The 16,203-nt window shown below is 44.0% G+C and overlaps 1 protein-coding gene across 2 annotated transcripts; it reads right to left on the bottom strand.

The window, feature by feature from the left end:
* Positions 1–32: 32 nt before the first annotated feature.
* On the bottom strand, positions 33–16,203 carry LOC113654917 (lysine-specific histone demethylase 1B). Of its 2 annotated transcripts, none has more exons than XM_027165203.2 (21): positions 15,989–16,203; positions 14,594–14,793; positions 13,563–13,684; positions 13,381–13,470; positions 13,038–13,149; positions 11,271–11,384; positions 11,054–11,092; positions 10,642–10,819; positions 10,303–10,487; positions 8,383–8,553; positions 8,221–8,295; positions 7,932–8,066; positions 7,514–7,685; positions 7,227–7,354; positions 5,282–5,413; positions 4,559–4,633; positions 4,348–4,464; positions 4,093–4,218; positions 2,761–2,883; positions 2,460–2,612; positions 33–746 (listed from the first exon to the last, which is right to left on the bottom strand). In XM_027165203.2, the coding sequence occupies exons 1-21, from the start codon at positions 16,002–16,004 to the stop codon at positions 663–665; spliced, it is 2,547 nt and encodes an 848-aa protein (XP_027021004.2). In that variant the 5' UTR covers positions 16,005–16,203; the 3' UTR covers positions 33–662. The 2 variants fall into 2 exon arrangements, with proteins under 2 accessions (XP_027021004.2, XP_047675546.1); XM_047819590.1 differs by lacking the exon at positions 15,989–16,203 and adding an exon at positions 14,928–15,142.

Below are 16,203 nucleotides of genomic sequence, written 5' to 3'. Positions count from 1 at the left end.
ACAAATCAAATCAAGACCAACAAATCCAAGGGTTCATTTTTGTTCAGATAATTTATGTGGAAACAAAAAACAAACAAACAAAAACAAGTCAAAACAGATCAAATACCATTATAATTTACATTATGTATATATTACAATTTTGTTCATACAGAAATGACAATTCAAACAAATCAACACAAAAGTTCCCCCTCGTTACAGCCAACAAAAACGTGTAACCTAATAAATGAATTAACACACAAACGTCGTCTTTAAATGCTTGAATGGGTTAGGTTATATTATATAAGTGTGGACAAAATGTTTTGTGTTTTTATTTTCCTTCAGGAAGAATATTGGTTTAGATTGGCATGTAAAATGTCATTTGTGTGGGGGAAAAATCAGTCAGTAATCATTCACAAACAAAAAAAAAAAACAACAACTTTGAAACCTTGAAAAAGAGTGAAGTGCTGACAAAATTCTCACAAAATAACCAAAAACATAACCGAACAGGTCATTTTTCCCAGGACTCAGGAGATAAAGACACTGTGGTGCATAATATTATGTGCAGTGTTGCTACAGTAATAAATATCTCCACAGCCGTAACAGGTACTGATTGGAGTCTGAAACACCTGCTGTAAAGGAGTTGTGGAAGCTCGGATTAAACGTCCCAAGGTCCTTCGCTCGCGTCAAAGTGCTGTGATCTTACTCGCTTCTCGTACACCGCTCAGATACGCACCAGTTACCGTCTGAGGAAAGTGTCGGTTTGTGGCCTGAAGGAGGACGGTCCCAAACAAAGAGAAGAGAAAAAAAGTTAACACTGGGGACACAGCTGGAATAAAACACACTGGGTTGTGCTGATGAAGGAACATAATCAGTGAATGGATTAGGAGTTTTCTGTTTCCACGTTCATGATAACAGCATATCGTTTATACCACAGCAAATTTTTCATGCCAACATTTTTTAAGTCAAGTCACTTTTATTGTCACATCACCACAGCACATGTGCCTTGGTGAGTGAAATTCTTAGGAGCAAACTCCAGAAATTGCAGAACAATTATACAGATAATGAGCTCACGTGTGAAAATGTGCAATTTGCTCATACATATAATCAGTACAATAGGCAAGGGCGTCGATTTGGGTAGGGACGGTAGGGACATGTCCCTACCAATATCCAGGGAACACTCAATTGTCCCTAGGAATAATTCGACCAAGCCTAGATATACATTTATACATAACCACTGATGTCCGTCTGTGTCTTGCGTTTTTTTTTACTGATTTCATTTAACATTTATCCAGGAATCATTAAATAAGTTGAAAAATATTTTACAATGGCGTTCTGTAAAAAATAGCGCAACTAGTGGGTTTAACAGATCTACCCCCTACAATGAATCCCGCCTCTGTAACTCACCTCTCTAAAATGATTGGCCTTTGCCTTTTTTGAGTCCTGCCTCTGTAACCCACGTCGCTGTTTGATTGGCTTTGTCTTTCTCGCTAATGTGTTGAGGTCGGCTGCAGCTATATTCCGTTGTATGAAGCAATATGCAACGTGATTATGCAGGCTATCGGTATGTGAGTAAGGAAGTATTCTTATAACAACAGTTTTATGCACAAAATACAGGGAATGTACGATTAACAAACATAATGAAATCAACATGTGAAACGTGCAGTATGCTCAATTTTTTAATTAATTAAGAAAAGATTTGTCATCATTTTTGTCCTTTTACTGTTACGTTTAATACCATGAGCCATCCTGTTCCTCTCACTCGCATTATAAAAGATATAAACCCTTGTCGTTCTTCACCTCTCTTCTTTTCTATATTCCTGAAGTTAATCGGAAACAATAAAATGAAGATGAAACTAGAGACTTCTTCCAATTACAGTATACAAAAATAAACCTTACCATATCCATAATTATGTGGATTTAAACAAAAATAAAAATTAGGTTGGGCCACGTAATATGTTGGGCAAATTAAGCTCTGTTACTATAGAAACAACATAAATAAAAAGGTGCATGTATAACAACTTGCAGCTGGAAATAAAGTACAAGCCGTTTCCCAGTCAGTGGCATTTTTTCCCGGTTGAATAAGTGCGTTATCCGGGTACTTGTAAGTGCGCTTCCTCTCTTTTTTTAATCAGCTATTGATTCATTTTTTTAAATATTGGACTGATTATTGTATGTCACTATCATTGTTGTATTTGTGTTGTTAATTTTATTTTTTTTGTGTCTTCTATGTGTGTAATGTTGTTGGATGTTAATGTGGCTTCCTTGAGTGCAAAACAAATTCCCTTCGGGGCAATAAAGGTTTCAATATATATTTAACAAAACCCGTGCTATTTATACTACACAATGCTGTAGAATAGTGCGCAAGTATGCGATTTATGCAGCTACTCTGTTATATAGCCCTGCTTTCCAAATCGCCCTGCCTCCGAGTTTGTCGTTTTTAAGAGCGAACACAATTTCCAATCAGCTTTCTGATCATTTACCTCGCCTGCAAAGTAGACCTTCCCCTGGACGTCTTCAGCGATGATGTCGTAGGCCTCTCCGCTGCCGCCCGTCTTCACGAAGCTGTAAGACATCTGAGACCAAACGTCTTTACTCCAGTGGGTCACAAAGTACTTCACCGGGTCTGGAACCTCCTGCGGAGTCACGTGTTGCACGTACTGAATCACTTAGGAATGATCTAATCTTTCAGTGACTCTCACACACACACACACACTCACACACACATATTACAGTCCAGTAAATAAGTCACTTTTTCTTTATTTGCGTGCCTGATCAGCTCACCTGCTCCTTGAAGAGTTCCCTGAGGACATTCATGCAGAGCTCTACCACTTCACTGTCCTCCAGATCCCTCACCATGGCCTGAGCCTCTCCTGTGATCACGGACATCAGCACACACTGCTCTCCCTGCAGATAAATCACACACGCCGAGCCACTGATTAACCCTCGTCCCGAGCAGATCGAGGGATTGTTAACTCCATCTTTAACACAGATCTGATGTAGTGGAGTTACAGTAGAGTTTGAGCGATTGTGTGAGGCATTATTGTACAGTTTAGAGTTATTTGTCCATTCAGGAGATGGTGTATTACCAACAACAACCCGTTATTGTCCAAAACCGAGATGGTGTATTACCAACAACAACCCGTTGGCAAGGAAGAAGAGGTTTCAGCAGATCTGCCAGGCGCTCTTTCTATGACACCTGATTTGGTGAAAAGGCAGGAAGAAGATTCTTCTTCTAAACTCCTATCAGTGAAGACACTTATGTAACGGCTTTCTATGATAGCTGTACTCGTGTCCTATGAAAGCTGTACACATGTGAATGGAAGAGAGCTTTGGCTGAGTGTGTGTAGTGATCACCTGCAGAAAATCTGCTGTAATTTAAAAAAAACTGACAACTCCTAAGAAAATCACAGATTTTGCATTAATTTCTAAAAATCCTGAAGTCAAACATACATTGTTGGGGCAAGTCGTGGCCTAATGGTTAGAGAGTCTGACTCGTAATCCTATGGTTATGGGTTTGAGTCTCGGGCGGCCACGACTGAGGTGACCTTGAGCAAGGCACCAAACCCCCCAACTGCTCCCTGGGCGCCGCAGCATAAAAATGGCTGCCCTCTGCTCTGGGTGTGTGTTCACGGTGTGTGTGTGTGTGTGTGTGTGTTCATTGCTGTGTGTGTGCACTTTGGATGGGTCAAATGCAGAGAACGAATTCTGAGTATGGGTCACCTTACTTAGCTGTATGTCACGTCACTCACTCACTCGCAATGAACTTTGTCACATTCTCCACTACTTGATTTGAAGCAAAGGCAGAGAGTCGAGGAACAATCAAGAGGAAGGAGGCGGAGCCTCCAATGTGACTGTTAATATCGGATATTTCAAAGCACCTGTGTAGCTGTCAATCATCGATATGAAATTGCTAATCTGCCATTTTCATAGGGAAAGAAAAAAAATCTGTTTATGAACGATAATAATCTCCGTAGTGTTACAAGTTCAAATGACAAGTGGCAGGCCAAGGACCTGAAATGAGTCCCGTTCCCTGTTTAATCCAAAAAGTGCCTCATGTCCCTGAAGTCATGACTACTTTTTATCGGATCAGCAGGCGTGCCTGAGTGCTCTGACCTTTGGTCTCATGTCGTAAAACACACTGAACATGCCCCTCTTCTCCGGACTCGGGGGAACGTGACCAAAATAATCGTCTCCCTGCACCTTACTGTCCCAGAACCTGTAGGGGAACTGCAGTGCAATCTGGAAAGCGAGAAACATCATTGTTTATAGCAGCAGGTCAGTGGAGCTGGATTTCAGCTATTGTGGTTGCTAAGATACCATGTTTGCCATCTAGTGTGTTACTGGATTACACTGAGCAGTAACGGGTACCTTGTCGATGACTCCGGCCCCCAGGCTGTTTATGGCTTTGAGTTTCCTCTCAGGAAGAGGAGGATTAAACTGAATGACGTTCTTCTGCAGAAGAGCTAAAGGAGCGGTCACTAACACCTACAACACAAAAGAACACAACACACAGTAAGAAGCTTTTCTCCCGTTCGGTCGGAAGAACATTTTAATGATGTGGTCTGTATCAGGTCTGTACCTTCTGAGCAGTAAACTGGGTTCCGCTGGTGGTGATGACCTTCACGATGTCACCTGAGTAATCCACACACTGCACCTACATGGGATCAGGCACTGTGTTATTGGCTGTGTATCGGTCCCCCCATCCACCCATCCATCTATCCATCCATCCGTCTATCTACAAATCCATCCATAAATACCTCCATTCTTCTGCTTATAACCAGTGTCCTCAATCCAGTGCACTAACCATCATGTCCTCAATCCAGTGCACTAACCATCATGTCCTCAATCCAGTGCACTAACCATCATGTCCTCAATCCAGTGCACTAACCATCATGTCCTCAATCCAGTGCACTAACCATCATGTCCTCAATCCAGTGCACTAACCATCATGTCCTCAATCCAGTGCACTAACCATCATGTCCTCAATCCGGCCATTGTTTCCACAATACATTTATCCATCCATTCATTAAATGCTTCATGAATCCAACCCTTTAGTAAAACCCTTATTTACATCCAAACGTTTACTCTGATGCCTTCTTAAAACCAATCCGTCAATCTAATCTTTTCTTTCATCTATTTATCCATCAATCAAAATATTTATTGTTTTTCCATCCATCCATCCTTCCCTCCCTCCCTTGGATAGAAGACATAAGATAAAATGTATCTATCCCTTTCTGCATGAGCTCCAGTGTGCACTCCTTTACACACTTAGAGACCAGGAGGTGTGTGGTGTGTTTCTCACCGCAGTGTTGAGGTGGATGTTGAGTCCTTGAGCTAGTTTGTGCAACAGAGTGGAATAACCTTCAGTGAGCAGTGTGTGGTCCCCTGAGAACTGAGCGAAGAACTCGTTATGGTCCCACGAGCGAGCAGAAACCTACAGAACACACACAAGGAATCTAAACCAAAAATGTAAAGAACTGTGTGCTGACCGGCATAAATGTGAGAATACTGGACCACAAATGCTCACACACACACACACACACCCGCACCAACTCGCACACACACACACACCCGCACCAACTCGCACACACACACACACACACACCCGCACCAACTCGCACACACACACACACACACACACACCCGCACCAACTCGCGCACGCACACACACACACACCCGCACCAACTCGCGCACGCACACACACACACACCCTCACCAACTCGCACACACACACACACCCGCACCAACTCGCACACACACACACACACCCGCACCAACTCGCGCACGCACACACACACACACCCGCACCAACTCGCGCACGCACACACCCCCGCACCAACTCGCACACACACACACACCCGCACCAACTCGCGCACGCACACACACACACACCCGCACCAACTCGCGCAACGCACACACCCCCGCACCAAACTCGCACACACACACACACACACCCACCCAACTCCACACACACACACACACCCACCAACTCCACACACACACACCCACCAACTCCACACACACACACCCACCAACTCCACACACACACACCCACCAACTCCACACACACACACACCCACCAACTCCACACACACACACACCCGCACCAACTCGCACACACACACACACCCGCACCAACTCGCACACACACACACACCCGCACCAACTCGCACACACACACACACCCGCACCAACTCGCACACACACACACACCCGCACCAACTCGCACACACACACACACACCCGCACCAACTCGCACACACACACACACACCCGCACCAACTCGCACACACACACACCCCCGCACCAACTCGCACACACACACACACCCGCACCAACTCGCGCACACACACACACACCCGCACCAACTCGCACACACACACCCCCGCACAATCTCTCACACACACACACACCCGCACCAACTCGCGCACACACACACACACCCGCACCAACTCGCGCACACACACACACACCCGCACCAACTCGCGCACGCACACACCCCCGCACCAACTCGCACACACACACACCCCCGCACCAACTCGCACACACACACACACACCCGCACCAACTCGCACACACACACACACCCGCACCAACTCGCACACACACACACACACCCGCACCAACTCGCACACACACCCACACCCGCACCAACTCGCACACACACACACACCCACACCAACTCGCGCACACACACCCACACCAACTCGCGCACACACACCCACACCAACTCGCGCACACACACACACCCACACCAACTCGCGCACACACACACACCCACACCAACTCGCGCACACACACACACCCACACCAACTCGCGCACACACACACACCCACACCAACTCGCGCACACACACCCACACCAACTCGCGCACACACACCCACACCAACTCGCGCACACACACCCACACCAACTCGCGCACACACACCCACACCAACTCGCGCACACACACCCACACCAACTCGCGCACACACACCCACACCAACTCGCGCACACACACCCACACCAACTCGCGCACACACACCCACACCAACTCGCGCACACCAGAATTCTTTTTATCAACGATTCATGACGTTAATAAAGTTTGTGAAGAGATCTTTTGTTTAAAATGAAGTGATAATGTTCTCAAGAATATTAAACATTTATCAATAAATGGATAAAAAATTAAGACCCTTTGTTTTTATAATAAATAAAAAGGTTAAAAAAATGACTGGAATTGGAATAAAGACACACACACACACACACCTGGCCCAGTGGGCTTGCACAGGCGTACTCCAGGTTGCTGAGATGGAACTGCAGTACTTTCTCTTCCAGCTCACTGAAGCGAATGTCCGACTCCTGTAGGAACGTCTTATAGACCTCCTGAATCTTCTCTGAAATAATAAACACACAAGTAAACAAATAAACAAACAAATAAAACAACAAAAGACCTGTTTGTAAACAATCCGAAAAGCTTTTGTTTATGAACTTGATAACTTGTTTGTGTTTTAATACAAGACCATACAGATTGCCGTGTTAAGAACTCTCAGTACCCCCGAGCGGGAAGTCCTGGTGCTGTGACTTGTCCTTCCTCCACTCGGAGACCACGTCCAGTATGGCGTTGAAGTGGAAGTCCATGCGCTTGTCTATGGAGACGTCGGTGGTTTGACCGCCCTCCTGGATCAGATCGCAGCGCTCGCCCAGCTTGTGCATCTTCACTCCCAGCTGAAAACAGAGCAGACGCCCTTCATTTTCATGCTGCAACATGATTGGCTCTGGGATTTTGTGATGCACTTTACTCAAATATGCCAATTACTTTTTAACCAATTGTAATTGTGCACCATCAGTAGGCTATCGAGTGTGTTCGAGTTGGCGCAATTTGGCTTAATATAATCGCTTTTAATATTGTTAAGCTTGTATGTGTGTGTTATATAAAAACCTAATGTTTGTGTGTGTTTGTGCGACTCTCACCTGTTCGCACATTAGAGCTATGGGATTGTTGACGCATCCGTTAACGATCTGTGCACCTCGACCTACGGTGACGCCCAGCGACGTGTCGTCCCAAACTCGCCCTCCTATTCGCTCCCTTGCCTCCAACACCACCACCTTACGACCAATCACAGGGGGGGGGGGGTGTGTGTGATCACGAGAGCAAGACCATTTCAGGACACCACACACACACTCACATACACACACACACAATCATACACTCATTCACACCTAGAGTCACTCACTGACTCGCTCACGAGCGCTAACTGACCTGCATGCCGAAATTGTGCAGCTGTCTGGCGGCAGCGAGACCTGAAGCTCCTGCTCCGATCACCAACACCTTCTTCTGTATGCAGAAAGAACAGAGACAGATTATTCACAAAGATTCATGCCTTAATATTATTATTATTTGCAATGTTGCACGAGGACTCACGTCTCTGTACGACTCTGGGAGGAGAGGCTGTTTGGAGAGAAGAGCTCCGGTGTTGATTAAACCTTTACGGGTCATAAAGTGCAGAACTCTGTCCAGCTCCTGTACACAGCGCACTCGCACCAAGCCCCGGACGATGACGTGGGGAGCGCACTTCTGCGGCGTCAGAGCCTCCTGAAGAGCCGGAAAAAAACAGTGTTAATATTAAACAATGAATTGAGTGTTTCTAGGAGAGAAACCCCTTCTCTTTTTCTACCCGTCGTGACGCATCCAGAGATTGTACCAGCTCAAGCTGTGTTCTGCTTCATGAAGATTTTGGATTGTCAGTGAGAAGAAGCATCAACCCTGTGAGAATCCTGAGGCATCCAGAGATGAAGATTTCACACATTCAAAGAGGAGATGTGAACAATTTGAGGACAATCTCCTCCTCCTCCTCATCAATACACAATTATCAGACTGTATCTGACTGTAGAAAGGAATGTAATTATTCTTAACACTCTACAGTGTTTATGACAGTTTATAAATCACACCCTCCAGTGTGACCCAAATGAGGATGAGGTTCCTTTTTGAGCCTGGTTCCTCACAAGGTTTCTTTCCCTTAGATGGAAGATTAATCTAACCCAGTCATAACGCTAGTCGGCAGTTATGACGCATATTTTGAGCGACAAACAAATTAAACACGGTTTATTTTAATGTTACAAGAGCATCATAATCTTAGAATTTAGAATTACATTTAAAAAAAAAACAAAAAACTAACTAACTAAAATAAAATACATTTAAATGAAATATTTATTTTCCAAATCTACAGGGAGCCGCAGCAGAGGGATGAAAGAGCCCTCCGGAGCCGCGGGTTGCCGACCCCTGGGCTATATCATCTGTACTTGTTCTGCTGCTTTAAAATTCATAATAATATTTCAAATAAAAGTTTGCAATTACATGATCTCCGTGTTAACTTCTTTAGAGTTAACACTTAAAAGTATTAAATGTCGGAATAATGAACCGTCACTTTCTAAACTCCACACAACCCCAGATGAAGCTGTTTGGAAGGGAGGCCACTGTTTGTTAGAGAACACCGATGCTACAGTGAAACATGGTGCTGGTAGCATCGTGTTGAATGTTATCCTTATCCTCATCTTGGTACTTTATATAGAGTATTTATAACGAGACCTTGTGACACTTTCAGTCCACATGTATGACCTCCAATGGCAAACATTTTCACCATATCTAATTAGTATTAAATTTATATATTAAATTTATAATAAATCATTGGGAAATCCTCCCTATTCTACACATGAATACATTTTGCCCATGAAGCATTTTCTGTGTGCAGCTCCTTTTATATGGAATAATGAATCTGCTTCGGTGCTGTAAACAGGCTTGTTAGAGAGTTTTCTCCATGGTTTGAGCTGCAGCAGCTAACACACACTCTCTCCTCTGTGTGGTACGAGCCCGGTCCTGTTCCAGCCTGCATCCAGCAGGGAGCTCTCCGTCGGAAACTCGCACATCTGCACTTTCCATTCAGCTTAATAGCTGCTGGTGTTAGGGTTAGACTCCAGGGAGTGTGACGGTGTAAAATCCTCTGTGTGTGTGTGTGCAGATAGAAAGAGGCTGAGTAATATGATGTCAGTACTTATACTATTTACTTGAAATATTTTGCATTCCAAATAATCGGATAATTTTACTAGATATTAAAATATATTTGTGCTTCTTCTTGTTCATTTATACATTTTATAACAATAGAAATTTGTAAAAAAAAAAATTATAACATTTATATTTGAATTAAAAATAAATACAGAAACATAAAACAACTCTCTCTCTCTTTCTTTATATATATATATATAAATAACTATATTTTAAGAGTTTTTAAGATGTTTTTACTCCACTCTAGACGAGTAAGGAGTAAAAGCATGAAACCTCTCGTACCTTACAGTCTCGATGCCAGGCGGCGAGGATGAGGTTGCGTAGAGCGAGGTACATGGTGGGATCCCTGGAGAATTCTGGGAATTCATAGAGCTCATCAAGCTCCATCATGTCTGGTCGCACACACAGAGCTTTACCACACTCATTGGGCTGGTAGAAGGGCTGGAAATACGGGCACAAACCTGGGACTACACACACACACACACACACACACACACACACACACACACACACACACACAGAATGTATTATTGAGTATTATTCTATTCCTGAGGCCCCAAAAAGACCTTGGCATGTGTAAAGGGGAATTTATTGTTAATGCTGTAACTCAGTGTAACTAACTCTGTGGCTGGATGTTGCGGCGCTGCTCGGGCCGCAGATCACAGTGAGAGCCGGACGGACTCATGCCCACGCAGTCGGGGTAATAAGCTGTGAGGAAAGGGTTTGCTGGGCTGTCTTTTAACAAAGGGGGCAGAATCAGCATGGACGACCACCAAGTGTCTCCCACTCCAGCCACTCTCTGAGAGAGAGAGAGAGAGAGGAAGAATGGAAAAAGGAAGAGACAACAAGAGAGAGGAAGAGAGAGAGAGAATGTCTGTGTTCATACACACTGAAGAGAATATATCTCACTTTAGAGACTATAGAATAAAGCCTAAATGATATTTAAAGTTAGAGACAGTTCTAATTAGAGAAATACAAACAATAAAAGAGTTTCTACTGAAAAGGGTAGAATGTGGTGTAGTCACTGACTCACCAGGTCTTCTGGCTGAGAACACTGATCCGGTCCTTCATTCTTCATTCAGACAAAAATATCAGGAATTACTTTCATCCCGTCACGTTTACAGTCACAGCGAGTGCTTTAATACGACTCACTTATAAAAACACACATTTACAGCGGAAGCCGAATCTAAAAAAAATGACCACGACGGTGAAGAGAACGTCGGACCTGTCAGGATCTGACGCTGTCTTACTTTAACGTTGTTGAGCTTCATTCCGCAGCGGTACGTCGCAGCCAGCGAAGCCGTCAGCTGGATGTCTTTAGTGAGCTGCCTCCACTTCCCACAGTCGGGTTTCGTACACTGAACCTGGGGAGAGAGAGAGAGAGAGAGAGAGAGAGAGAGAGAGAGAAAAAATGACCAATAAAAGGTTTAACTTAAGTTAATGCAGGAAAAGAACAAATAAAAAAAAATAAAACAGGCAGCCGGACGACGAGGACCCTTTTCCTGAGCTTTCTCTGTCTCCAGACTTAGAGGGAAGTACTGGTCACTTTTTAGGATGTAAAAATTTCACAAATATGAATTTTTACATGGTCTCTGGGAAAATGTTTTATAAAGCCTGTGTTAAGGTTCTTAACAGTCTTAATGGTAGGGTGGACACACCGTGGCGCTCTGTCCTCGGGCTGAGGGAGGAAGCGAGACCACAGTGCAGGACACTCTACAAGCCACCATTAACTAAAAGAACTGGAGATTTACAATGGAGAATCCTGCACGGAATCATTGCTGTTAATGCTTTTATTTCAGTCCTGTGTCCGGAGACAAGTCACAAGTGTCCCTTCTGTCTACAGAGGGAGACAATATTTCACACTTTTATGCAGTGTCTCAGACTAAAACCCATTTTTACCCCTTTGCAGACTGTTTTTAACGCTTTTAACAAGAGAGAGAGAGAGAGAGAGAGAGAGAGAGAGAGAGAGAGAGAGAGAGAGAGAGTGAGAGAGAGAGTGAAAGTGAGAGAGAAAGTGAGAATGTAAGAGAGAGAGAGAAAGAGTGAGAGAGAGGTGGAGAGAGTGAGAGAAAGATTGAGAGGGAAAGTGTGTGAGAGAGAAAGAGAGAGAGAGAGTTAAAATGTGTGATTAATAAACCTTAAGAAAAAAAACCCACTAGAAATAAGCAAGTGAGCAGAAATAAGGATAAAGAGATAAGTACATGAGGGAAAGAGTAAGACAGAGATATGAGACCAGAAACAAAAATAACACAGAGGAAAGAAAGAAGAAAGAGAGCCCAGAAATGTAAGAGAAAAAAAAAACAGGAAACACGCAGGGAGGAAAAGCAAAAGAAAGGGTTACAGGAAGACAAGAAATATTTACATAAAAAGAGAAAAAAGACAATCTGGGGGAAAGACAGAGACTACAAATAGAAACGTAGGGGGAGAGGAAAGGAGGACAAGAGACACAAATGGAAAGAGAAGAGGAAAGAGAAGCAGTTGACCTGAGGAGAAAGGGAGAGAAAGAATAGAGACTACAGATGTAAAAATAAAAATAGAGACCCCGCCCCAAAAAAAGGGAGGGGGGGTGGTGTTGGGCTAGAAATGTCAAATAAACAAAGAGAATAAATGTGTAAGAAAAAAAGAAACTAGAATTCTGTAAATAAAAAGAGGATTAGAAATGTAAGGTAAAAGAGAGACTACTGATGTAAAATAAATAAATAAATAAATAAATAGGCTAGAAATGTAAAATGGCTAGAAAGGCTAGAAATGTAAAATGGCTAGAAAGGCTAGAAATGTAAAATGGCTAGAAAGGCTAGAAATGTAAAATGGCTAGAAAGGCTAGAAATGTAAAATGAATGAAGAGGTTAGACATGTAAGAATAAAAGTCAGTAGAAATATAAGGGGGGGGGGAATAGGAATGTGAAACAAACAAAAAAAGAAATGTAAGGAAAAAAAGAGAGCAGAAATCTGAGCAGTGTGTGGAATGTTTTATTATGTACCCTGTCCTCCACAAGCTACATGGGGACATGTCTCACCCAGTAAGGGAGCTGCTGATCCGCCATGAAGGCCTTCAGACTTGGTTCACTCTTCCCATTTCCTGTCCACAGCTTCCTCCAGGAGGAGAATTTCTCATAACCATCCTTATGGCTGACAAATCACACACACACACACACACACACACACACACACACACACACACACACACACACACACACACACACACACACACACACACATACACATACACATACACATACACATACACATACACACACACACACACACACACACCTAAATACATCATCATCATCATCATCATGTGAGAATAATTCGATCACGGAGTCTGAACTGTTTGTGCTTTGTGTCTCCAGCGCTCACCTTCTGTAATAGTGGTCGAAGCACTCGTTACAGAAATGTTCTCCGCAGGATAAATGGTACCATCGAGACGTGTAGCCGTTTTTGGCGCACCTTTGGGGCACATTGTGATGGTCAGTTCACTGTCACTATCATCATCATCATCACATCAGATTAAAGCCATGCTAAGAGTAAACCAGAGCCACCTTTCTGACGCACTGGCGAAACACACAGGATACGTAGCCGAGCATCCCGCCTTCTCGCACTTTCGAAATTTCTTCTCCACCTGCTCTTCTTCCTCCTCCACGTCAGCCATCTTTCTTTTGGGCTGGGATAGTGAAGGAGAGAGAAACAATGAAGAGGGGGTGAGAAATCCACACAGATCTAAGAAAACTGGAAGTGTGGTAGAAAGCTATTTTGACAGATCACATATAGCATTAAACAAAATGGATGAACAGAAAAACAGAGAATAAAAAGAGAGATTTCAAAAGGAAAGACAAGCGGAAGACATCAGAGGCAAGATGAATAAATGATATTGGAACATAGAGGAAGGGATAAAGAACTGGATGGATGGATGTATGGATGGATGTCTGGATGGACAGCCCGGATGGAAGGATGGATGGATGGATGGACAGACTGGATGGATGGACTAAATGGACTGGAGGATGGATGGATGGACAGACTGGTGGATGGACGGACTGAATGGATGGACCGGATGGATGGATGGATGGATGGACAGACAGACTGGATGGACATGGACATAAAGATAAAAGGATGGACTGATCGGAAAATGAATGCAGAGAGGCATTGATGAATGACAAGCAGAAACGGGGAAGAAAAGGGTCATGGATAAATGGATGGATCACTGAACCTAGGGTGGATGGATGAACAGGATAGTTCAGTTATTCTTATAAAAAGAAAAAAGGAACGTAGGCAAGGATGGGTGGATGTGCAGGCAAATACATAGGGGGAAAAAAGGAAGTATGGCTAGATGAATGCCAGAACTCAAGAATGGATGAATGAATACACGGATGAATAAATGCATGGATGAAAGGATGGACGGATAAATCAATAACTAAAGGCCCAAAATAAATGGATGGTTGGACAGATGTGAAAAGAAAGAAAGGCGGAAGAGATAGATAGGTAAAAAGAAAGACGGATAGAATGTAGGCATGACAGATATCTGAGTGAGAGACAGACAGATACACGACTAATTTGCTTAAGTTAAATATCCTACATTTGCCTGCGCTGAAGAAACACTGCTGCTTCTTTTGCCTCTGCCGCTCGGCGTCTGTCTGGACGGACGCATGGAGTGACTTTCCCCTACAGCCGACGAGGAGGTGGAAGACGTCGAACACGAGACGTCCACACCTCCTGGAGCTGCTGCGGCTCGCTTCTTCCCCCGAGATCGGCCACAGGACGTCGTTCCCCCATAATCTGTTCAGGATAAATAAATAACTAAATAAATAATCACTAACCCCACTGTTACACCAGCATGGTGATTCCTGTCCTCCAACACATCTACTGAACCTGATCACTCAGAAATTCAGGAGTGAGGAAGACTTGATCACCTCTTAGAGCAGGGAAATGAGGGGAAATAAAAAATGAACAAGAGAAAGAGCCACATTTGGGTATCACTGAGTACAACAGATGCAGTTTGCCAGCAGTCTGCAGCCTCCTGACTCAAACAACCACATCAGCATACAGCCTTGTTGTGCTATTTACTGGGATATTACTGAGCTTAAACATGTGTGAAGGCAAAACAAGACAATAGCACCTTTCTCTCTCTCACACACACACACACTAATAGACACACACACTAACAGACACACACACACTAACAAACACACACACGCTCACTGACACACACACTAACAGACACACACACACACACTAACAAACACACACACACTAACAAACACACACACACACACTAACAGACACACACACACACACTAACAGACACACACACACACACTAACAAACACACACACGCTCACAGACACACACACGCTCACAGACACACACACGCTCACAGACACACACACGCTCACAGACACACACACTCACACAGACACACACACTCACACAGACACACACACTCACACAGACACACACACTCACACAGACAGACAGACAGACAGACACACACACACACACACACACACACACACACACACACACTAACAGACACACACACACACACACACACACTAACAAACACACACACTCACACAGACACACACTCACACAGACACACACTCACATAGACACACACACTCACAGACACACACACTCACACAGACAGACAGACAGACAGACAGACACACACACACACACACACACACACTAACAGACACACACACACACACACACACACACTAACAAACACACACACGCTCACAGACACACACACTCACACAGACACACACGCTCACAGACACACACACTCACACAGACACACACACGCTCACAGACACACACACTCACACAGACACACACACGCTCACAGACAGACAGACAGACAGACAGACAGACACACACACACACACACAGACAGACACACACACACACACACAGACACACACACACACACACACACACAGAGACAGAGAGAGAGAGAGAGAGAGACCTGTGTCCGAGTGCATAGCACCGAGCCGTGTTGTCCCTTTAAACAAACCACGCCGGCTGATTCTCACAAAACAAATGAAGATAAACACCAGAAGGCTTTTTGTTTACTGTCCAAATCTAATATTTGCGTTAAAAAGAAGGGAAAGAAAACCCAGCTCGACCTTAAACCGTTTAACGTTTCTACAACTTCCGGTTTACCAAGCCAATAATACGTGT

This window comes from Tachysurus fulvidraco, chromosome 10, assembly GCF_022655615.1.
Source record: "Tachysurus fulvidraco isolate hzauxx_2018 chromosome 10, HZAU_PFXX_2.0, whole genome shotgun sequence".
In the NCBI taxonomy this organism is placed as follows: domain Eukaryota; kingdom Metazoa; phylum Chordata; class Actinopteri; order Siluriformes; family Bagridae; genus Tachysurus; species Tachysurus fulvidraco.
Note: the sequence above shows the minus strand (reverse complement) of the source record. Positions and strands in the feature narration are given on the sequence as shown.

Coding starts and splice junctions, on each gene's coding strand:
- LOC113654917 (XM_027165203.2), bottom strand. Junction 7,686..7,931: donor TAGCTCTAATGTGCGAACAG/GTGAGAGTCGCA, acceptor CTCTGTTTTCAG/CTGGGAGTGAAGATGCACAA. Junction 747..2,459: donor AGGTCTACTTTGCAGGCGAG/GTAAATGATCAG, acceptor GTCCTCCTTCAG/GCCACAAACCGACACTTTCC.